Raw genomic sequence first — 25,601 nt, 5'->3', positions numbered from 1 at the left:
CGAACACAGCCTCATGGAGCCTTTCTCAAATGACTCTTACCACTCTCTCGTAGTGCCTCATGTGAGAGAAATTATGCTCTTACTGAACGCTTTGAAGCAAAGGAAAGGATTTGCTATAATCCATTTTTTTTCCTGTGTACTGCAGTATAGGCTTCCATAAATATCCTTTTTCTTCTGTTTTAGCAGTGAGTTTTACAGAAGTAAGTCTGCTGCCTTTTTATTTCCTTGCATGGTGGATCCGGAACAGAGACAATCTGATCTCAGACGTCCTGCTTGGCCCCAGGAGCAGCAGTGATGGCCACAGCAAGTCTGACATGAGATGAAGCGTGAGCACAAGGTGGCACTAATGAGGTATGGAGGGGACAAGGTCTCTTCACCTCCATGCTCAGTATGCTGCTGAGGATGCTGGGCATTGTTAAATCAGTTCGCCAAGACAAACATGAACAATTCATGAGATATTTGTGTTTTAAGATGCCTAATCATACCTTTCCTCTGTCCAACAGATTAGAATGTCTGCTCTCTGAAGACACTAAGCATGGGTGTTTTTAAACACATAGGTTTGTACTGTCACTGAATCCTTAGGATGAGAGGTATGTGGAAGACCTCAGATGGTGAGACATTTCAAAGCTACCAGTATGCTCATAGTAGAGGGAAAGGGAGAAGCAGAATGGCTTGCTTGTCTTCCTACAAAAAATAAATAAAAGGGTTCTAAAATACTGCTCCTGCCTTAAAAAAAACAAAACTCATTACTGAACTGACCAGAAAAAATAAAGAAAATCATTGGTAATTCAATAAATATTGAACACAAACGTTTGTGTTCAGGGGAGTGGAAAAGTGCTCTGATGGCATTTTTGGGTATTGGTTGGGTTGACACTGTGATTCATCTCTCACTTGAAGTTTTACACAGAGGTGTCTCAAGATGATCGCACAAAACAAATGTGTGCATAGGCTTGGCTGTGGTAGTGTGGGCATCCAAGTGCCAGTCTGGAACTGCTGACATTCAGTAAAACTGCTCTAAGTTTCCCCAGTAGGAAAGTTTCCAGCAATGTCAGGATTGTAATTAGCGATTGATTTTCATCTGGCAGCTTGCCATCTGGTCAGAGCGACAGACACCAGAACTCTTTAACACATTTAATGGGATTTCTCCTTCCATTTACACTATCATAAATTACAAAGCATATTTCACTTCACAAAATAAAACCATTTCCAGATCATTTTTATGACAGTATTAAGTAGTACATAACCTACAACAAATAGCCCTGTACAAGGCAGGAGGATCTATGGAAGTATTGGGAACTCAGACTATTTAGCATTTGCTCTGCAAACTGGGTTAATCTATCTAGCCCTTAGTTATTTCTCTAGGAGACGACAAGTTTACAGCCATACCCTCCACCTCCTTTCATTATCATAGTTACACGTATTTTTCAATTTGAATAGAAACATGTGCTCCCTGAAATAATTCAGGAAACGGCATCACTGAGTTACCAAGCATATGATACAAATGATCAAGATGAAGGGTTATTAGTTATGAGTTTGGTAGTAAAGTATATGTTGATTTTCTATGCTTGCAGAAAAATCTCATGCTGAGAAACAGTTGTAACATTAGGAATAAGTTGCTGTTAGACTATGAACTCCATAGGTCAATGTGTGAGGGGCAAAAAATAGTGAAATTTGGTAATAATTAAATTTACCAACCCCCACATTTCCTACTTTTTTCTTTCTTTCTTTTTTTTTTTTTTTTTTTTAAACAAACCATTGGGAAACACATTCAAGATAAATACCTACATTTTTAGCAGATTTACTGTACATTTATAAATACAGAAACATGACAAAACATAAGTAGCTTTTTACAGAAAAACCAAATCCTTCATATTGAACCCAAAAAAGTGCTAACTTTTCAACAAGGCCAGAAAATATCCAGTGTCCCAGCATCACTTAACTTACATATTTCTGTAATCCAAGAAAAATCTGGCATGTGAAACTGATTCTGCCACCAGGACTTTTCAGAAATTCTCAATACTGTATTTTACATAAGAGTTAAAAAAAAAAAAAGGAGAGAAAATACTGTGTGTTTTGGGAAACAGCAAATGACTAGAAGTGTACAGTCTTAGGATGCTAGTGCCTAAATGCAAAGAAACTTAAGGAAAGCTGGAATACACACAAGAAAACAAAAAACTCGTAATACAAGAGGTATGTCAGAATAATACTGCAATAGTAGTAATTGTTTTCATTATATCGTAGCAAAAATGCAAGAAAAATTATGTGGAAAATAATCAATGCACCGCATTGATTTATAGTTTGCTAAAATAAAATGCTGGTTTTTTTTCAGCTAGGTAAAGTAAAAATATCTTTATAATATAGGTTCTGCTTCACAATTGACATATATAATTATGTCTCATGGAAAGGGAAATGTATAGGCGTATACAAGTAACACTGATTAAGTACCTTTTTGCTTCTCTAGCCATATTAAAATACGTTTTGTGTTTCTTAATAAGTTAACAATAAAATTGTTTGCAACTTCTCAAAACAAATATACATCTGAGGCAAGGCAAAAGATACAAGGTAAGAGGATTTTTTCTGACCTTTTTTTTTTCCCTTCTACAAAGAGGCATATGTCTATGAGACATAGGCTTTCCTTAACCATTTTGGCATCCATCTGCAACTTTGCAGAAATTGAAGTGCAGTCAAGGAACTTTTTCCTTTCTGTTTAAAAAAATTTAAAGAAATGTTTCTCCTTCAAACGAATTGTTTTAAAACAAATGGCTTTGAAGATTTGCCTATCCCTGTCTAAAAGAGAACATCTTCATTTTCTATTAAAATCTGCACGATTAACTTCTGGTACCGCATGTCATTCAGCGTCGCAAGGGTACTGTCCTCTGGAGGTCTCATTAAAGTAGGCCCAAACACTATTCCCAGGTTTTCAGCATTCATAAAATTATCCTTTTCATGCAAGGTAACCCTAAAATACAAGGAAAAAAAAGGAAAGGTAAGTAGTTGTTTACTTCCAGAAGAAAAGGATATATGCATCTTAATGTGAAGTCCTGCTTCACATCAAGCATTGGTAGATAAGGACATTTTTCAGTCACAATTTTTACTTTCACTTATTATAGTAACTGTTTCCACAGCAAGTCCAATACAGCTATGGTAGAGCTGAGATTTCCAGTGCCTTTAAACTTCCCTCATGTGACTCTTAAGTGATTTTTCCACCATTAGGGTATAAGAATTAGTGGCAACTGCTTTTTTGAAAAGCATAGTCATTATTTAACTGATGATGTGTGGAGCAGTCCCATATGCTACAGGGACTACTCTGGCACTTTGTGCTTGGTGTGCATTACACCAGAGGTGTGGGTGGGCTTTCCAAATATGACTCCAGATTTTATATTGATTACTAACACCTCCTGTGCTCCCAGACATGCTTCCAGCACACAGGAACCTACTCCTTCCCACATTTCTGCCTTGCTGAGTGCCTCAGGTCAACTAGCAGCTGAGTGATTACTTGTTATACTTTAGGAGCAGGCCCAATCCTGGAGCAGCTTGGAGAGGGGGCTTGCTAAAGTCAGGCTGCTACAAATGCCATCTATCCTTGACAGAAAAAAGGGGCACTTCTAGGAAGGAGCCCAGGCTGTTTCGTTCCCTGACATGGGTCATACAATGTAAGAATACAAGAATAGGTAGACTATGTGTGACTGGAGCAGAGACCACCAAGGGTTGCCCAAGCTGCAGAGAAGTCAGCCCTGACTGGAAAATCAGTCAGACTTGCTGGAAAGTGTGCTCAAGGTTTTCCCCCAGGTGGGCCACGTCAGTGTTGTCCCAGCAAGCCTTCGGCATTCAAGTTTGGTTCTGAGAGTGCTTTTGCACTGCAGTGTAGACACAGACACAGTCCCTTGAATGGTCACTGTCCCTCCTGGACCAGATACTTGCTGTTACTAAGTCCAGCATAAGTTCTCCATGGAACTCCTCTGCCAGAGTGGACCACTTCTGGTATTGGAGCCAGCTCTTCTGGGACCAGCTGAGACTGCCCTAGCCATAGCAATTTCAAGCTGGGCAGCAGCGGATTCGCTCATGCCATAGGGGAACGAACAGGCTGAAACCAGAAGTAATCTGGTGTTCCCTTGATTGCAAGGTCTTTAGATGACTAGGTCCTGCTCCTACTATTGGCTTCTGCAAGGAGTGGCTCTGTCACGGAAAAACACTTCCTCTTTGCCTTCAGGACAGAAGTGCATTAATGCCCCTACTCACAGATGCATCCTAATCTTCTAGCACAGACACATTGGCTGGACTTTGCAAGGAGAAAAGACAAACAAAGGCTGCCATCTCTGTGCAAGTGTATGTGTAACATTCTTCTTTCTGTCTGTGGATGTATGCAGCACAGATGTTGAATAGCTATTCAGTGCCACATACATCTTCCTAGCATCTCTGTGCAAGAGTGCTTGCTGGCATAGGGAGAAGACACAGGAGATTCACAGCTTCACTGCAATGTCACCGTGGATGGAGCTGTATGTATTTCACCACATGGGGGACTGCTCGTGCTATTGTATGCCCTTCAGTTTTGAGCAAAAAGTTATTGCAAAGATGAGTGAAAAAAGCAATTAAGTCATTGACTGACAAACTCAATTTTCATTGCTGACATTGTCCTTTGCTGGATTTCCCTGTGCTTTAACAATAACTCAGTGCAGTTTCTTTTCTGTTGAGAAACAATGCTGGTGATCCTGCAGTCTTTACATAGACTCCTTGAATGGGCATGTGTTTTCTCCATGCAGGAAGAGCCCTATGGGGCTGGAGTCGGGTCTCTATGTTTAATCTACAGAACAGCATAGGCTGAACCTAAAGGATCCTTTCCTCTTTCATATTCATATCTCTCAAATAAATTCTCTACGGGAACTAATATGCATAAAAAAGTAGGCTCTGCTTGATTCTTGGCTTAACTGCGATGGGTGCAAACAAACTTGATTTCCTTGCAGACACTGAACGGTACGGTCTGGGAGAGGAAATACATGGCGTGACTTGCAGGTATTTGAGAGAGAAGCTTGATCAGCTGTTTGGACTATTTCTGTCTCATCCATAGCTCAGCTCAACAGCTGAATCAAAGCCTGTTCTGCAGTTTATGAAAAAGAAGGAAGGCAAGTTAATACTTGCCTGTTATTGATTCTGTGTGCAAGTTGCTTGTCCACAGCCTCCACGGGCTTTTTTAAAAGCCAACATAGTTCATCCCAAGTTGTCCAAGTGTACGTGCTGACAAGGGTTTATATTTGCACATCTCATTTCTGCAGAGTCCGAAGAAGTTCCGGCATGCCCCAGTAATGTCTCATTGAAAGGAAAAATTACTCAGTTGTAATGACCTGAGCCGACTCAAAATGAGGAAAAGTCTCTGCATAATGAGAACCTGATTGAGCATGAAATGCACTTCACATAAGCTCTCTGATGGAATTTTACGTGACTTGAGGCCTTTTTCTTTGTAGGTTAGCATTAACAGTGCAGAATGGTGCAGATCAAACCCAGAAAATACTTCAAATTTGCAGCTGTGTTGCAAGTAGTGGGACCACTAAGCAAAGATCAAGGATTTGCTGTATAAAGGTAAGTATTCTATTCCTGCCTTATCCCCTTTTCTGTTGATTCCAAGTAGCACTATAAACTTTAACCAGAGACAAGGGTCATCTTAGGCAATGCACCTTAAAATGAAGGCCTGCTTTGAGATGACAGTGCCAGTTTTTGCTTAGCTTTGATTTTTGAAAACTTACAAAGAAGACTTCCTGGGGCATGTAAATACCCGAAGTAGCAAAGTGGAGTTAGCATGGTTTTGCAAAACAGTTCTGCTTGAAATTAGTGAAAGCCGGGCATCCTCTTTGGAGCACTTCCTAGTTTTCCTAGGTATCTAGCTGAAAACTTAGAAAACTTGGCAGTACACTCCCAAGTCACTTCAGAAAATTAAATATAGGCCTTATGAATCTGTATGTATGCCTAAAGAAGCTTTGTAAAGTGAATGAGGCAGTGTGTTTGAAACTAAAACAAATAAAACGGGTAAGGGCCTGTATTTCTTTTACTAGTCATATAAAAATAGGCCCTGTTTGATTCTTGGCTTAACTGTGATGTGAGCAAACAACTCGCAAGAGACAGCTCTTTCCTTTTAGGGTTATCATTCAAGAAGACAAATCAGGAGGTAAGGGGAGGCAGAAGCAAAGCATGATCTAGTGACTTACTGCAGCACATCTAGTACCTACCATTCCAGTATTTTTCAGATATTATCCATCTCAGAAAAGCGTGACAAACCTCAATTAACTCTTCGAAGGTTTGCACTGATCTGCCAGCAAAAGGATCTATGCTGTATATGTGCATAGCTTCTATGCATTTACACAAACATAGCTTGTCTGCTGATTTATAACATTACTGTTTTAGTGGCAGTGTTCTAATGGAAGCTTCATTGGCACTTTCTGTAATTCTCTCTTTCAAAGCAGAAAATTGTTAAGCTCTTCAAGAATTATCCTGCATGCCAATTAACTTACTTTTTGAGATGAATCATTAGGTATCTAAGTGTCTCGTAGTGAGCAGCAGGGAGTAACATCAACACTTCATGTATTGCTTCTAGTCGTTCATCAGGATTGGAGATTTCTGTTAAAACACCGAACAGGATTAATGCTAATAGGGCTTTCCATTTGTAAACAGCCATAATTCAGGAAGCAAACTTATTATTATGGAGTCATTTACAAGCCATTGAGTGTGCTTAGAGGGATAAATATTAAACTCATAAACATGGAGCTTATCAGCAACTGCCGAATCCTCAAAGAAAGAAAAAAAAGCTTTACAAAGAAACCAGCAACAAAGACCACCCAATAGTGTGGTGTGTAACTCTATCTACAGGCTTGTATAGGTACAGTACCTGAGCTTTGCTAAGTGCTTCATAATACTCTGCCCAGAACTGACTCTCTAAAGTCTTATGTAAGATTACTTCCATTAAGCTTCAAAACCAGATGAGAGTGTGGATATATGCCTTTGGAGACTATGCTTGAATATATAAGTTTAGCTAGAGATTGAAATGACATGGAATTGCATAAACAAAGATTTCTGAACATATTAAAATATGTAGGTATCAGTGATGGGAGAGCATCAGTGCTCATTTAAGAATGTTTGTCAATCTCTCTAAAAATCTGATCAGGATTTACAAGTGAAAAGTATAGATTCCTAAGCTGTGAACTGAGTCAGAGATATTTGCTGCATGACTTTTCATACAAATGGCACCAGGACCCCAAAATTTTAGAAAATTAAGAATCTCTATATCCTGCTTTTAAGAGATTGTTGTATTGACATGATAGGAACTGCTTCCTCTGGACAAGTTCTTTGTTGGACAAGTGACAAGAAACAATAATTTCTCTGCCACGGAGGGAGAGGATAGTGCAGGAGAGAGGTACCTGTGGTTGCAGGTGGGGTAAGCCAGAGGGGAACGGAAGGCAGCACAGTCACACAGACAGACCACCCTTCCCGCTGCTTATCGATACACAGGGTACCATTTCAAAATTATTAAGGATACTTTTTTAAAGAAGAAAGCATTTTACTTCTTAGGTACTTCAGGTCTTTGACATGTTTGCTAATAAACCCAGTTTGATGCAATCCATCCGTTGAGTTTTCATTAACGACTATCATTAAATGGAAGGCTGTGCCTGGAGAGCAGAATTTGAGGCAAAATGGTGGGGAAATGGGACACACACTCAAGGCTCACACTGTTCACTCAGCCCTTACCCCTCACTCATTACTCGGTCTTGCACTGTCAGCCAGAACTGTGGCCATGACACCAGCCCTGGGCTCCTCCCAGTGTCAGATGCAGTCCTTGCAATGGCAGTGGACATTCTCCCTCTTGGCATAGAATTTGAGTCATTTGCAAGAAAAACCCTGTCCCAGGGCATGCCTTGGCTTCACTGACTGGTACTGAAACCACACTTTCTGAAACTGGTCACTTATTTTGATACCCTACATTTACTTTTATTTTTTCAACCTGCATGGTGTCCCATCTGATTAGCAATTAAGCAACAGTTTCTTGTTAAGATGGGAATAGCAGAGAAGAAATGAACAGAACAATGCCCTTGCTTCCAATTTATTACCTGTCTTCCTTTTCTTTAACACAGCTTTATGGATGGGAAATGTAATTAAAGATTGGTACAAATTACTATGCAATACTTACTTGCTGCCTCTATGAACTTGGAATAGGTGTCATAGGTGATCACGGGAATGGGTAAGTCTCTGAAGTATAGCTTCAGTGCTCCAGCAATGATGTTTATGTCTGGATAAATACTGGCAGAAATATCAGCCTTGTCACCATCTGGAAGAGGAGGAAGAAATCTTTTTGAAACCAGGCTAATTTTGACTGAAGCAAGGCAAGGCTTCTAATGTAGATTTATTGTGTCCAATCTGACAAGAAGAAACAACCTAATAGCATTTGGAAAGCTTAAATGAAAATATATTGCTACCAAATTTACTGTATATGAATGAGGAACGGTAAGTTCTTTATCTTCTAGCAAACAATTTATTTGCTTACATCTTTAGGAGGGGCTGATGATTACATCAACAATATCTGCAGTTTTCCATTTCACACATAATGTTTTAATGTTGGATGAAAAATCATGTTAATAATATATTTATTGAATTTAGCCCATTCACTGAAAGTAAGCTATTAATAACTGGTTCTGATGTTGTATTTTGTATCTGCAGATCAATGCACAGGAGTATGAACCACTCATTTCATTTTTCACTCAGGGAAACAGAGGCACAGAGAAATAACATAAATTTTCAGTGATCCTCAGGAGATCAGTGGGTAAAGTCAGAGTAAACATCCAAATCTTGTCAATCTGCACCAATCTATCTATACTGATTAGCTAGGAAGAAAGCTGCCTTATTTTCTGGATGTCCTCTAATCTCTTAATATTTGACTTACTTATTGCAAAGATTTGAATTTAAATAGACATGCTATGGCATTTAGCTGTACAATTTATTCTGAAATGTGGATCAGAATTTGTTAAATGAATATGGATGCTTGTAATGCATGAAGAGTTAAATAGATGAATTATGCAACTGAAAAGACATACATTTTGTTTGCCGCATACTGTAACACAATCAGAACTTCATTACGAAGCACTTTTAATCCAATGAGCTTAACATTTACAAGTGTTGCTGGTAAACCCTTGACCAACGCATGGCTTGCAGGGAGTGACATTACAAGAACTAGCAGTGAGGCTGATCACTGTTATTTTTCAATTTCAGATGACTACATCTGTTCTGAACTACCTAGTACCCTCATGCCCACATTTTTCTCCAGACCAAGAAATTCCGTTGTCCTCCCTTCCTGGCCCTTCCAGTAGGAAGGTGGGATAGGACACTGATCAGGCAGGGGCTGGGGCTGTTTGGATTTAACCCCCAACTTTATCTCAGGCTTCTTTGACATCAGTTATACCTCATAGTCCTTATTTCCCACCTTTCAAGTAAAGATATAAGCTCTTTCCTCACAGGAGGTGGTGAAGATTAGGAGCATACAGTGAGTAGGGTGATGTGTGGTTCTGCTTGCTTGAACACCAGAGAGAAGTTCATTTGTATCTCCCAGGAGGTGAAGCACAAGCTTTGGCTGTCACCACCGAGGTGCTGACATGCAGTAAAGCCATCGCCTTGCTTGTCTCTCAGTAGTACTTGTAGACATGCCCTGATACAGACAGATGAATGGGTATGCTTGATAGACGATGTCTAAGATGGTGATAAAGATTTTCACAGCAGGGTAAAATAGTTTATATTGATTGTAGACATTTTATAGAAACCTATGGCATTAATCTTGAAGGGATATGTCCTGTCCGATGTATGCACATAATTCTCATTAAGACTAATAGCACTACATGCTCTCATCAAGAGGAGATTATATGCTTAAGTGTTTAAAACAAACAGCCTTTCTTGATGCAGCTGAGCAGTCTGAATACATCCATCAGCATTTAATTTAATACAGCATCAATAAGCCCTAGGAGGATGTTTACACTGCCCCAATCTTTTGTTTAATCCACACGTTCCAGGCACAGTAGCATTAGTCTTGTAAAGCTTTGTGTGGAGAGCTCTATTTAATTGATGGACACTGAGCACTCAAAATGCTCCACTGAAAACAGATACCTCTAAGGAGCCAGCAGCTGCATCAGAACAGATACAGAAAAGCAGAAGGTTGCATCTATTATCCAGGTCACCAGTATACTAAATGGAAGTGTTATTACAAAGCAGACCAGCAAGCTTCCTTAAAGGGGCACTTCAGCTAGAGGTACTTCAAAGTACAATGTACTTCTAGCATCCCTCTTACTTACATATTTGCTTACTGTAGGAAAAATGCATTCATTCCTGAGTCAGAGATTTTTCTCTTCACTTCAGAGACAAATATACAGCTATTGGAAATGCACTGAAGATTATTTTAAAGTGAGTGTAACAACGTGGCTGCTGAAATATTCCTACATGTTTCTGCAGTGGGTATGTAGGGGGAGGGGGATTTTTACTTCACTTTTATAGAATCATAGTTTGGTAGATTTTGGTTTTTCTTTTGTTTTCCCTTTCAGTTTCAGCAATTGAAAGCCCTTGAAATTCATTGTCAGTAAAGTCATGACACATGTTTCACAGAGGATCCTCTGCAGTAGCATACTGTATGAACTGCATCTATTTCATATGATACCTTCTGCATTACCACAATCATTTTTTTCACCTTTCAGTACAGTAGCTCAGATTGTAATTTGTATTTTCAGTATCACTGCAGTGACCATATGTTCATGCAATCTTTTATAAAATTTTGGATTTTTTTTTGTTCATTTTCAGCTTTACAAATGTAATTCTACTCAAACCCTGTCATTTCTCTTTCCCTGTTACTCTGACTCTCAACATATTTTGTTGCATTATATTGAAGTTTGAGCAGCTCAAGACAAAGAAAGTCTTTATTCTGTTCCTTAAAGGTTTCAGCTGACTTTGGATGCTATAGAAATATATATCAATAGTTTTATTAGAGAACAAAATAGAGTATTACGTTCTTAAAGCCTCAGCTATGCTTTCTGAATACTGAATTACATCTCTAGATAAGTTCCTTTTTGCTTAACGCTTTTTTTTCATGGCAGAGCCTTTGCCATGCTAACGTGCTGCTTTGTGGGGTTTTTTTTACTTGCATTTGACAGGTTTTCAGCTACACTGGCAAAAAAGTGCGTATGAGTTAGGATGCCTCTAAGTACTCATGTAATATTTAACAGCATCATATTTTTAGTAAGTGTATTGTACCAGCCAGTCACACAAACAAGTGGGAGGGCAGAATGCATTGGTGACAATGGCAGCTGTGTGGATAAAGTGCACAATGAGGGTTTTCTGGATGCTACACCACCACAGCTCAACAATGCTGACAGAGAGCAACTGTCGTTCTACAGCACCAACATTCACCAGATTAAATAAATCCACATTATTCCCCTCCTTCTCATTACAAAAAAATCACTAAAATGGAACATTGTCAGTGCCTCAGAGAGCCTAATGCTAATTTACAGTAGGGGTATTTACACTGCTTAGGCTTTGGAAGGGAGTCTTAGTTTAGATCTCCCTGTTTTGAAACTATCACAGCTTCATTGAGCCCAAATAACATTATGTGGGATCTCACTCTCCTCCTGTCATGTTAACTTTCAAAACTGCCTTTGGTTTTTTTTTTCTTGCTATAATTCTTTGGAAGCAACAAGTGAGTGTCCCTTTGGCAGAGCAGAATTAGCCAGAGGGAGGGCTGGTTTCTCTTCACTGTGCTCCTTCAGCTGCACATGAAATCAGTAGGAGAGGTGGGTACCCTGTGGCTAAGTCAGCTCTGCATCATCCCTGTATCATACTGTCTTCTGGCTGCTGTGGCTTGACAAAGAGCTTGGGAAATCAGAAAGCTTGATGGCATTATTTGAAGGGTGCATCCTGCACATTAAAATGAGAGGGCTCCTTGCTTCTTTATTTTCAAACCCATTTATTAAAAGCTGTATTTCCAGAGATGCAAAAGCACACTGGAATTCCAGCCAGGTGGCTGGGGACTGACTCAGAAAGAATGGGCTGGGAGGGACCTTTGTAATGGCAGAGTGCTCTGCTACTGCAGGCACCATGCCATACAATCCTTCTCATAAACCCCTCAACTTCCATTTCAAAACTAGTTAAGGTTTTTATCCCTCCTCTTATTACAAGGTTGTTTCAGAGCCTTGCTTTCAGATGGTTAAAAATGGTCTTTAAATTGTCAAACTAAATCGATTCCTGGCCAGTGTACATCCTCTAGTGTTGTGCAAACACTATCTATTAGATTAAAAGAGTTTTCTTTTCTGGTTTATACCCCTTCTCCTTCAACAGCAGCTATCCCAAGCTCTGTTTAAACATATTTACCTTCTGCTATGCAGTGTGCTCCAGAGATGTCTGAGATGAGATAGTGACGTGGCCACAGATATGGCTATTTCTGCTGCAACACCTATCTATTAATCAGAACTGATCAGGAATTTTCCACATGAAATTTCAGACACAGTTTTTTCTTTATTTTGCCTTTTTTTACTTTTGAAAATATGTTAATTTCCCATGATGAATGTGGAAACAACAGCTCTGAAACTCCCAGAAAATTCACCTTCTGGGCAGAAAGTGAAATCTGAACAAAAGCCTTCCAGGCATTGCTGGAGGTGAGACCTGCTACTTGACTCTCAGCTCCCTTCTGTCCCAGCTCTGTCACCTGGTTCAGAGATCTGGGATACTCCACATCCTTGGGACAGTCCAATCGCTTCTGCTCTGGCTTCTAGAGCTAAGCAGGGGTAACCAGGCAGCAGAAAAGTGATCCTCCTACCCATCGGGCTGGGATGCTAAGGAGCCGGGGGGAGCCTGTTTCTGTAAACTTGGATCTGACAGGGAAGCAAGCCCTGAGCTGTCAGGGTAGAAGCATCTTGCCAATTCAGCCTTCTGCCAGCTGACATCCACCTTCTAGCTGCACAGCCCTCAAGTCAGAACAAAAAGTCTAGTTTGGTTTTCTTTAACCCCTTCCTGCTAAAAAAAACCCCAAACCCCCAACTCCTTCTGCTTTTCCATCTCTGTTCAGGGGGAAAAAAAGCATTTTCAAAACTGCAAAGTTTTGGAAGTTCTGAGCTTCTGGTCTCTAGTCATGCAATTCTCATAACAAGGTTCCCTGTTCCACTGCTTTTAGCATTACTCACGGCAACACTCTCCTTTCTTAGCTCTTTTCGCTCATGAGACTGTTTAAAGAAAATTAAGACACAGCTTTTAATCAACTTACGCCCAATGGTTTTCCCCACAGCCTTTGTATGCAACTTGGTTCTTGCTTTCTCTGCTTCCATATTTATCCATTCTCTTTTTCCCTTGGAAATCTGATACTGCTGCTGACCTTACTCCTTCTGTTTCTAGGTGCTGCCTTCTTTGCCAGTAAATCATGCTTTCTTCCTTGCTGTGGGTCTAATTAAAGTGTGTATTGCCAGATTATGCCATGAGCAGAGGCAATAATAACAGATATGCTGTCTGTAAAACTGAACTGGCTCAAATGGTTCAAAGCATTTGCAAAGGAAGTACAGCTGCAGCAGCATTAAAGTCATGCTTAGACATAAATCTCCATTTGCTTTCCTCAAACTCTTTCCTCTCCAACCTGTGCTCCTCCTTCTGGGTTTCATTCAGGTTAGATATTTAGAGGAGAATTAACACAAAGAACAAAAGGGTTTGCCAGGCCAGGTCTACCTGCAGAGAACAGAGTGGGACCTATGGGGACTGTGACGCTCTCAGTAGCACTGCTTCGCATGGCACGTCTGCAAAATATATCTTCCCATGATAGAAGTCATATATCAGTGTGCATCTCTTTCGCCTATGTGTGCATATGTATTTATGTTCACAATTGCATCATCCAAGACATTTTCAGATATGCATTATTTTTTAAAGGATATTTCAATACGGCATGAAAACAGTCACTTTGGAAATCCCTAGTTTGAATTTCCAGTGATGTATGCATGACAAACCGTCTTCAAACAAAGAAGTATTCAGGCACAGCAAGTGTAAGATGTGCCACCCATAAACCCTGCTGGTCCTGCCCAGACTCCCCTGGAGCTCCCACACCTCTTGCCTGTGGGATCCCAGTCCCTGCCTGAGTAACATGTAGCTGTCTTCAGCTACACCATGGCCATACCTGTGCCTGGCCATTCACCCTTCTGGTCAGTTCCCTCACCCACAGGCTGACACTCTGGCTTGACCTGGACCTGCCTCATCCCCACAGGCTTACAATCATTGGACTGTGTCTGTCTCCCTAAACATGTTACAGGTAATAACTGAAAAAAATCAAGTAGGAAGGAAAACACTATTTATGGAGAAGGAGAAGAGTATTTATGTAACTTCTTAAATGTACTTGAAAACGTACTTCTGTTGATGATCCATACTCTGCACCCACTTACATGTATACTTGAATGTGTACTTACACGTGAGCAGAGATGGTGTGCACAACCAGAACCAATGTAATGAGCTAAATCATTTCAGAAGGGCTACTCAGATGGTAATCAGGCAATGTTTTAATTATTAGATTTTCAACATGGTGTACAACTAATCTCCTTAATGCTCCTCTCATTTGTTGCGCAGATGCAATCACATGCACGGTGGTGTGGTGCTTTCTACAAGGCTGCATACAGAATGATTTTCCAGTTGAAGTTCCTGGTTTTCATAACTAGATTATTGTATTGTAATGCACTACTAAATCTACTAAAGATAGGACTAAGAATTTTTCCCCTGGTACTATCTAGGCTCATACCTGAACTAGGAGCCCAGGCTGTGCTGCTAAGTTTAGCAATCATCCAGCCCCCTGAGCACTTAGCCTTCCACCTACCATTACTTACTGTTTAATTATTCCTTCCAACTATGAAATATGATTTCTTCTTATGGAAAGGACTACAGATTAATTTAAGAACTCAGAAAAGACAGGATGCTTTCTGTACTAATGCTTATATGCCTCTTTTGTTGCAATGGTACCTATATAAACCTCAGAAGAACTAAAAAGTCCTAGGACTGAAAGCTTAGATTAAAATTGTAGAAGATTAAGAAATGGTATACCTCGATCAAAGGCCATTTTCACATCTTCAATGTGCTCAGTGAAGCCAGAGACTCTATAAAGGCCCTCGGACTTTAAACCTGAAACAAAAAGTTCTTGGTTAACTTCGTTTCTGTAACCAACATATATTTAGGCTTAAAACCAACAAAGCAAGAACAAGAGATCTGGTAAGTGCAACAAAATATTAATTATAATGTGAAACTCTGGAGCATTTAAGGAATGACCAAAATAATTTTAAATAATTTTTTTAAGGTTTAAAGAATTTTAGAATTTATACTTCCCAATTTTGTTAGTTACATGGTTGATTATGTTAGAGGAAAATATTGCAATTTGCTAATGTTGGGGCATGTGATATTATCATGATTTATTCATTTTACGTGGGAGGTTTTCCTGGATTTGGCTACAATTAACAAAGCTTTAGAGGGCGCCTTTCCTTTTACCAGTTGCTTAATGATAAATAGCAACACAAGTAACAGACTGTCTTTTCGTATAAACACATTTGTTCCCAGTTTAGCTGTCAGCTTTTACTTATATACAAATTGATAGATGCGATGGATATTGCTCTTGTCCATCTCAGTATGTCCCTTCTACTTGCACAACTCTTCCCTCATTGCTCCAGACCAACATAAAATGCAGGGCAGCCCAGCAGAGCAGGCAGAGCTAGGCAAGCAAAGTTACACATACATTATTTATTTTAAACCCAGAACTCCTAATTGTGACTGTGCACCGTGAAAACCTACTTGTAAGATTCAATACACTTTGTTTTCTTAAGAACAAAATCTGTATCTTACATAGTTCTATGGCAAATAAAGAAAGAAATTTAAAGATGTTCAAAAAAACGAAGCAGCCACAGATTTTATCTTAATAAATGTACAAGTGATTAGATCTCAAATACAACATTGCTTCCTGCTATATCGCTGCAGTGAAGCTCTTCCGTTTTAGTAAAAACTAGTCTATTTGTTCCTGCAATGATGATATAATCCCGGTAGAGCTTTACGGAGCGATGCAGGGGATTTACTTGTAAATCTTTGATTCATTTCAGTAGACAATGTGTGGCTTTGAAATCCCTATGGCTAGTATCAGCGTGTTGCCATGCAGATTACTGGGATGCCAGGAGTTCAACATTATGGGATACCTGTGCTGAAGCTATGACTAACAGGGAAATTTAGGCAGCATGACATAGACATTTGCTTTCCAAAGCAAAAATAAGTGATCATTACTGTGTTGTGTTGGAAGGGATATGGCATTTCTTCAGTCTGCCACTCATCTGTGTATCAAAAACCTGTCACAAGATGGAGTCTTGGCTGCGACATAACACCTGATCTATGGTATCCATCAGTCAGCAGCTGAACATAATGCGAAACCCTGTGCAGTTTGTGACATACCACAAAATGCCACTGCCTGTGACCTCACTTATCTGATCACTTCTGTTCTCTTGCCCATAATGTCTGGAAAGGTTATTAATAAGGATTTGATTTAAACTGATTACTCTGAAATTGGAAGTGTCCCTAGGTATGTTAAAAGAAAATAATGAAAAAAGACACACAGACATGAACTTAAAGTTCACTTTAAAGTTCACCCCTTTCAGAAGTGTAATGTAGTACATGTTTTGACATGTTTCAGAAAGCATTTCAGGAAATTGCATTATGAAATGCCATGATTTAATTTTACTACCTAATGCAAAGCAATGTATCACCTACACTAAGAAAACTCTCCTTTCATCCTGTCTTCAGTGGGCATGAGCATACTACCCTGTCCTTAGCTTAGCACTTAAGTCATCTTTATTTAATCATTCATTTAACCTAAGCACACAAACCTCTTGCTTCGATCTCTCGAATGCATGAGTCCACAACCATCGGCCTTTGGGTATTGTGGGCTTTCACTAGCGTGGTGAGATCGCAGCAGTAGACTCGCTTTATCCTCTTGAGGTCTGGTTGGCAGTCATTGGGCACGTATTTGGAGCACTGCTTATGTACGTTCAACCCACAGTCTGTAAGCAAAATTAGCAAGGTTAATTAATACTAATGCTGGTAGGTCTTGTTTAACAATTGCTTTCCTTGGGCCATATCAAGCAAGAGGCATCACTTCTCCATCAGTTAACAAAACTAGAATAAATAAAATGGAGATGAGAAAGATGAGCATGGAAATCTGTAAAAAAACTATGGTGGGTAAAGCGAGCTCTAGTAAAGCTGTTAAAAAGCTGCAAAAGCTTTGGATGTCCCTCACACCCCTCTGTGCTGTCTGGGTTAGTTCACTGCCAGACACATAGCTCTAGGTGTTGCGTTTGTATCCGTGGGACTTTACTGGTATTATAGTTTAGCCTTTTATAAGATTAGCACAGTAATGATTGTCTTCATCTGGACAGCTTGTGGCTTAGTGCTGCTAATGGATGAAGGACCAAAAATTCACCTGAGCACTCAAACGGGGACAGTGCTTTGAGATGGAGTGCCTCCCTTACCCATTCCTGCAGTGTTGCATTTTGGCTCCCTTTGCCACACCAGCACCCTTCCCATCCCTGTCTCATCACTTTACTGGTGACTAAAGTGTCTGCTATGTTTAGTCTGTAGGTCAGTTTAAGAATATAAAATGCTGCGAAAGGCAGGATGTAAAAAAGTGATTCACTTTACAAATGGTTCTTGGTATCTTACTACAGCATCAAATCCTAATCTTGGTTGCACTAGAGGGTTTCTATTAACTTAAAGATCACTGCTTCACCTCCACAAATTGAATTTTCCTAATAGATTCAAATATTCAGCCAAATGGACTTATAAGCCTTAGTAAAGCAAATGCTACCACTGTGAGTTACATTATCTCACATAACTCTGATTCCTAATTTAATGGCTTCCCAGTCATGCCCATCATTGACAGTACCCTTTGGGATAACTTCACACAACTAATATCATCACTAGCAAGTTACTTACTATTTTTTCATGTAGATTTATTACCTGAGCTATTAAAAATGTAAACATGATACTATTCCTTGCAGCACATTTCAGTATTATTCTCTATAAAATATTAATTGAGCAAAATAACATAATCACTACAAACACACCTACACATTTAATGGAATTGCATTGGTGTTTGTGTGTTTTTCTATACAGTTATTACTGCATAATACATTATTGTTCTGTGAAATCTAAACAAATGTGAGCAGCTGCAGTCAGGAGCCTCACTGTATTGTTTTCAGTGCTGTTCTCCAAGCATGTAAAGTTAAATACAAATGCATCTTTCTACTTAGAGTTAAATGTTTGTAATTTAATGAGGGAGAGTGTTATGTTCCATACTAAATAAATAAGCTTTTTCATAAGTTTAATATTTTATGCATGTGAACAAAAACAGAGCTATGCATTAGTGAGGTAAGTTTTTGCACACGTGTTGAAGATCAAAAAGCTTGAACAGCAAACTACTACTCCTCTTCCTCTTTTTTCATGTCCTCATATTCTTTGTGTTACCATTATTCATCTACAGGCAGACAAGACATAGCAGTAGCTGAGACTGCACTTACTAAAACTGTGCATCTGTAAAAGGTATTTTGATCCTTCAAACTGTGGTCTAAATTTTATGTAACAACCAACTCCTCTGTCCAAGACAGACAGACGTTAGGATTGGATATGTTCAGTGCCAATTTGAGATCAGGAATGCCTGGAGGTCAGGGCAGGGAGAGGTAAGACAGAAGCATATGCAGGTGAGACACAGAAGGGATTAAAGGTCCGTAGAAAGAACGAAACCCCATTTGCAGTGCACTGAATACTTTTCCTTGCTGAATCCAAAAGCTCATGATGTGATGATTATTGCACTTTACCAAAATGATTATTTCCCACAAATTTTAAATTATTAAAGCACTATTAAAATGCTAATACAGTTATAGTGGCACCAGAAAACTAATCCTTCTATGAAAATGAAGGTTGCACTTTTTGCTTTCCCTCAAGGTGGGATTCTTCAGGCTTGCAGCAATGCATGGTATTTTCATAGGAAACAGGGGACAGCCTTTTTGCAGACAAAGGCGCTTCTCAGCAATTGGTGGCAAAATGATGAGTTATGAAGCCTAGTTGCTGTCTGGGTCTGCCATTTCCAGGGCTTGTTTCTTAAGACATTCAGGGATAACTTGACCATAAACACCAATTCTTTATGGTTAAGTTATCAATAAAGATCAATACACCATGGCACACACATAGAATATAACCAAGGTACTACCGAAAGGATGTCATCCTCAGTGACCAGTGGCTGGTGGCTCCATTTCTAAACCAGCTAATGGGGTAAATGAGAACAGTCTAAGTTACACAGAAGGATTTCACGCCTTGTTCTGTAAAGTAATCCCTACCCCCCATCCAGCAGGGAGTGCAGGCTGGGGGTGGGAGAGGTATGTGAGCATTTCAAGAGAATGACAGAAGATGTTGAAGGGCTACCTGAACACCTCACTCCCTGAGCGATGAGACCCCACATGAAGTTGGCGCAGTATTCACACCAGTGTGGACCTCGAAACGTATGGACCTGTAATACAAACAGGAGGGGAAAAAAAGAAGAAATGGGGTCATTGGGAGGCAGATGGTCTGACAGATGGAACAGCTGAAACAGATAAACAACAGAAGACTCAGGAGGAGTAAATCTTTAGCACGCAGTGCCCACATCTTTCCAAAGTCTAGATGAAATAAACCACGGGAACAGAAATTTGCTTTGATCTTTAAGTTTATCTTTCAGTAGGCTTAACATAACAGAGAACTGGGTTGTGTACAACATTGAAAACAAATCATTTCTGCTAGCTGACATTTCAGCTATAGCAAAGGGCAGGAAACCAGGTTTAGTAGGCAAAGGAGAATAAAGTAAAACTAATAATCCAAGGAACTGCAGTCAGTGCTTTTATTTGAGTAGCTCAAACAAAACAGGAATGTTTCTGAGATTCAAATGCTCTTCAGCTGCCACTTGAAACTAGGGGACACAGTGACAGAAAGTCCCTTTGAATGCACCATGTTTTGGTTTCCCGTAACCATGTGTGACCACAGATCTGGTGTGAGACCCATGTTCTAAGAACACTGCTCAGGTTTGAACACACTATGACTATGGTGTTACGTGTGCATTTCTATGCAGCTACACTGAAAAAAACTTGAGGTGATTGCTGTAAATATGTATCAGGGATGAATGATTTCTGCAGCCACTCCAGGCAGCAGTTGGGTAATGATCTTTGCACACTGGAATCCTTTAGTGGTAAAAGCAAACGATACTCTTCCCTACTCTAGTGAGTGAACTGAACTCACAGCGGGAAAAGATGTCAGTAGGCTCTTTTTCAATAGACCAAACTTCATTTTGCTACAGTCCAAATATAAGTAAATAAGGAGGAATAAAATGCCCTGCGTGCTGACAGAGCCCACAGCTCCCTGGCCAGGTTTTGCATACCACCACTGCTTACTCCACTGCTTTTCTAAGGCTACAGTGGAAGACTGTTTTATTTAAGATGCATGTTCTGGTAAAGTAAGCATTTCATTTTCACTGAAACCAAGAGTAAATAGTGAGGTCCACATCTGTGTGAATGGACATGGTATGAGCTAGTGCTGGCCAGAGACTTAACTGAGCTTAACAAAACATAAATCATGCACACTCTGGCTGCTAATGCTTTCTTTTCCTTCTCTCTGCTCTTGTTTACCCGTCGGGTGGATGGCTGAAAGGCCACTTCCACCCCCTGGGCTGGGGAGAGCTGCTCTTTTCTTTTCATAGAGTTAAAAGAAATGGTCATTGCCCTTTTCAGGCAAACTTTGTGAAGTTTTAAGCCAAGCATTTGGCTTGCTAATGTTCTGGCCCCATTTGTCTGCAGGATCACACCTATAAGAGCCTGTACTCTTGAGTCCATTCCCCAAGAATGATTTTAATACAGACCTCTCTGATTAAGGATAAAAATGTGAGCCTGACCACAAATGAATCCTGACCAACTGCTCACAGTCAATAATTGAATTGCATGAATAAACTTAAAGCAATAGTAATTATTCCTCCCTTGTGATAGTAAAAGGTCAAAACTGAAATGTCTGACTGGTCATATTTATTTTCTGAAATGGTATTTTACCCTTCAGAAAAATGTGTAGTCCTGGGCAGCAACACTTTGCAGTAAAGTTTGAGATAGATTGAGAGATACAGACACATACTTCTTTCGCATTTTATCTTATTTTTCAGGGTGGGTAGCATGAATTTTCAGACATGGCTTTTAGTGGGGGTAAGCATCCATACCTAACATTAGTTGATGACCTGAGTTTCAGGCATATGCTTTATGTGACCTCCAGTGGATACAAAGCTATGGATACAAATAATTATGCCTGCATCTTTACCATTTTTAGACTGATAACCACATAATTAGTAGGTCTGCACCTGCATTTAATTGTGGGTGAAAATCATCTGCTGTGGGAAGATCTCTAACTGTTTTCTGCTAACCTTGTGAGAGGAGGCTGTAAAAGCCCATTCAGGATTTTAAAACCACTGCTTTTCACATTTAATGTCCATCACAGTTGCTAGGATATTTGGGGCCTACTTGCTCACTTTACATAAAGCTTATTTCAGCTGATCTCACTGCAGCATATTTAGAAAATACCAGCTGATTATTCCTTGAGTTCTGCCGTCATTAATGCAAAAGTCATCAGCGCTGGCTGAGGGCTCCACCTGAGAAATGCTGACTGCACATCCTTCCCTTGTTCCCTTCTGCTTGGTGGCCCTCAAAGGTTTAGCTCTCTTTATTCATGCACTTCAGTTTTTCACTGATCTGCATTTTAGCTCTAACGGCCAGTTCCCAGCTGAAATGTCCTGTGAAAAGCTAGTCTTGGTAGCTTCTGGTCAAGTTGAACAGGGAAATATTCACTATCTCTAACTGAAAAAGGGAGATCTTCAAAAGTTTTTATTAAAAGTGCAAAAAATCTCTGAAGATGCAGTTTTGAACCAAGCCTCTTATGGCTTGCCATTAATTTTAAAGAAATAATGAGACAGTCTGTTATGAACACAACACTCGAATGCAGCCCAAAGCTTGCACGCAACACTTTTGAATGGTAAATAGGAATTTTGCCTGCAAGACTGGCCTCTTTTCCATTTTAAACAAGGAGAGGAAGCAGCTGGTCTTAGGTCTGTGAGATGGGTTTTTAGATTTTGCCCCATCCTTTGTAACCACATCATTACAAATGGATCTGGCTGAGGTGTTCAGGAAACGTGATGAAGACCTATATATTACTGGTCCCCACACCATTCTGCAGTCTCAGGAGACCTCTCTGTGTACACAGACCATGGGCTCAAGCTTCTTGGGCTACAGCTGATACATCATTCTGACTTTGAAAAGAATTTACAGGGAAGTATTTCTTCATGTAAGCCAAACCATGATGTTTCAGACTATACATTGTACTTCTCTTGTTCACTCTTTCATCTTCTTTCCAAAATGTCTAACTCCTTCACTTTGTTTCCTTTCCAGCTCTTTCATTGAAAAATTGTTGCTTACATTCATCCTCTGTTCTCTGTGGGACAAACCCCATACTACACTGTGTGACTCTTATTGCCTTCCTGTGCTCTCACCTTGGCCCTTTGGCCATCTGGTGCCTTTGTTTCTAAATAGCAGAATTCCCCCCTCATGCCATAGGTGCTGTCTTGTTCATTTTCAGTTTGTCTGAGCCATTTTCACAGAGGAGAGAAACTGAGTCCAAAGTTGAGGACTGCCCATACATTGGAAAAAAAAAAGAATAATCCCTTAAAGCAACATTGCAGAAACAAACTAAAACATTGCCTTCATTTGAAATGCATGGGTTTTATTGGCATTATATAGTGCTGGTTCTGAGACAATGTTATTGTTTACGTGACCTGGGTTTGAAAACTTTTCTATTTGCCTCCAAAGAAAACACCGTTTTTTTCATACTTTCACCTGAATATATGCACATTTGTGCTCTCCTGTGGACTCCTGCTGAACCTGAGCTGTTTGCAAGGAATAGCTGACTTTGCTGCTATTTTTGTTTAAATGTATACACATGGTCTTCATGATGTCTGTAAAATGCCTCACCCTTTGTTTCCCAGAAGCAGTTGATCTGCAGTGATTAACACAAGGGGAATTTTAGTCCAGAGTATCCTTTCTCCCAGCAGATCTTCTGACTTGTATGTAATCAGCTGCTTTCACTCTGCTAGCCCGCCTGCAAATGGGATTTGCCCACACTATACCGGCAAACAGGCACTATACTGTGGTAAATGCACATTATTCAGCTGTATTTGGCTCACTTATAGCAGCAGAGAGGCCTTCTCATGGATTCTCAGCCTAGAACAAAACGTATGGAGCATCCCCAAACCCCACACTGCTGTCCTCAGGCATGAGGCTGGCCTCACCACCAGCTGGGACCCCACTGAAGTTGTCAGGTAAAGCACAATCCAGTGACCCTGCTGGATCCTATCTGTAAGGAGACGCAGGAGGACTTTGTGTTCAGGTTAGGCTGACGCCCACAGAGTTACAAAAATACCAGTGTGTTTTTTCTAAGCAGGGCTTCAGAGATTTATTCTCTTTCCGGAGTTACGGTGTGTCTACGCTGGCTTATGCAAAGTTGTCCCGCCAGACAGACGCCAGCTCCAAGCCTAAATCCATGCGATTGCGGTGTGCGCTCAGGATGAACCCAGCTTAACAAATCAGTCTGGATACTGATCTTTTTTTTTGTTCATTTGCCATGAGTACTTTGAAATTTGGAAGAGAGGCTGAATGAGGAAGCGGATGCTCAGAGGGGCATAATGTGGTACCCTCATGCTTCAAACTCCAGCTCTCCTTTTTATTTTGTATTAGCTTGGAAAGGATGGAGGGAGAACTGTCCTTGCTCTGAAATTGTGCCTTGAGTCTACTTCTTTCTATTGTTCTTCTCTCGTCCAGTAGGTAGGATCTTCAGTGTATGATCTACAAAAGTCTCATCAGCTTTGCTAAAAATGTGCCCTACATTTTTAAGATCCTTCATGGCTAAAGGACAAGAGCTTAAAAGTGTCTGTTCATGAAGAATTGCCTGTGACAAGATTACGAAGGACACTGACACATAACCTTTGTTTCTATGGAGTAAAATGAATGATACAATACATGTCAGTATTCACTTAAAAATGGGGAAGACAACTCATTGAATGTCTGCAAAATAGCTTTCTCCTTCAGATAAATCCCATATCATCATGGCCTGAGTGCTGTCAAAAGCCATTAAGGATTTTGCCCAGGACCCATGAAACCATTCTTCATGATTTCTTAACCCTTTAACGTAATGAATATATTAGAGATATTAGACTTGACTTTATCTGTCTTCTAAATCTAAAAAATTCTAATCTAAGCTTCTATCCACATTTTTTGTTCTACAGAATTTTTAAATATATTCCTTTGTTTTAATCCATGTTTTAGTATATTCCTTTGGAAAACTAACTGTATTTGCATAGTGAACATATTTGTTCAGTAAGTAAACGTAACACTTTTGACTTGCCTTTCTGGACAATGTTTCTTCCCTAAGATTTTTATTGCCTTTACTAGGATAAAACAATAATTTTCTCCTGTCAAGCCTTTGAATACATATATACATGAATCATGTGATTTTCCAGTTGAACTGTGACTCTTTTGAAACAGAAGGGAACAGAGACTATACAACAGCTAGATTGTGCAAACGCAAAGTTAACTGGGCACATGTCCAATTATAAATCAAAGCCAAAACAGGGGAATTTTGAAGAGCAAAGAATGCATGGGTCAAAGTGGAAAAAAGTCTCAGTCATGAGAAAATATTTTCTCGTTAAACTAAAATAGTTTTGATATTAAATGATAATGAGGGCAAAACCCAGAAAAAAATGAAACTGGTTTAATCAAGCAAGAAAACTCAGAGTATTTCCCCTATTTCCTTCAGTGCCAATCAGTGAGATAAATATTGACTTTTCTGTAGACTGGGTCAAGGAAGGAGAATGAGAAGAAGGATGCTATTATTTGCTTTTCTTGCTAATATTAAATTATTGATTACCAACTACAGCAGAAGCACTGCAGAGGAGAGCAATGTCTGCACAGTGGAATACATAGAAAAATAAGAAGTGAAGCTCTTTTGCTAAGCCAGGAAATCAGTGAAATCATTTTAATCAGTGCTTCTCCTTTTTATTTATTTTTTTTTTTTTTTTTGACAGGCCACAATAAATACCAGAAAATTCTCTTTCTGCTAATGAGTTGAATTATTCTGACTGCGACCCAGATCAGCATCCTCAAGGAGCATTAAGTAAACTGAGGTTTCAAAGCTGAGATATGTTCCTTTCTTGCCTTGTTACAGACTCTTCTTCTCTCTGTATCCATTCCGATAAGCATCAAACCACAATTTGACAGCATTAGATACAGTAACTGGCTGGCATACTCCGAAACTAGCACAGTCCCTTTGGCAAAACATTTTAGTACAAGCTGCCTGGAAGGTCTGTCTCCAAAGCTGAGTCACTTCCCTGCTGCAGCATGCCAGACACAGCACTTGGGGCAAAAAGCCCTAAGAATCTGATTTTGTATGTATAAGACAGTCAAAAGATGATCCATTTAAGCATCTCCGTGTTTGTC

At 39.8% G+C, this 25,601-nt stretch overlaps 1 protein-coding gene across 1 annotated transcript in view; it reads right to left on the bottom strand.

The window, feature by feature from the left end:
* Positions 1-1,126: 1,126 nt before the first annotated feature.
* The window catches only part of CHN2 (chimerin 2), a 168,158-nt gene continuing 143,683 nt past the window's right edge, over positions 1,127-25,601 (bottom strand). The window contains exons 8-13 of the mRNA XM_080610893.1: positions 19,477-19,561; positions 16,887-17,060; positions 15,073-15,150; positions 8,171-8,308; positions 6,501-6,606; positions 1,127-2,959 (exon numbers count right to left, since the gene is read on the bottom strand). Coding sequence (XP_080467019.1) covers positions 2,788-2,959; positions 6,501-6,606; positions 8,171-8,308; positions 15,073-15,150; positions 16,887-17,060; positions 19,477-19,561 — 753 coding nt within the window. The 3' untranslated portion in view covers positions 1,127-2,787. The remainder of the gene's footprint in view (positions 2,960-6,500; positions 6,607-8,170; positions 8,309-15,072; positions 15,151-16,886; positions 17,061-19,476; positions 19,562-25,601) is intronic.

This window comes from Psittacula echo (genome assembly GCF_963264785.1).
Source record: "Psittacula echo genome assembly, chromosome: 2".
NCBI lineage: Eukaryota > Metazoa > Chordata > Aves > Psittaciformes > Psittacidae > Psittacula > Psittacula echo.
Note: the sequence above shows the minus strand (reverse complement) of the source record. Positions and strands in the feature narration are given on the sequence as shown.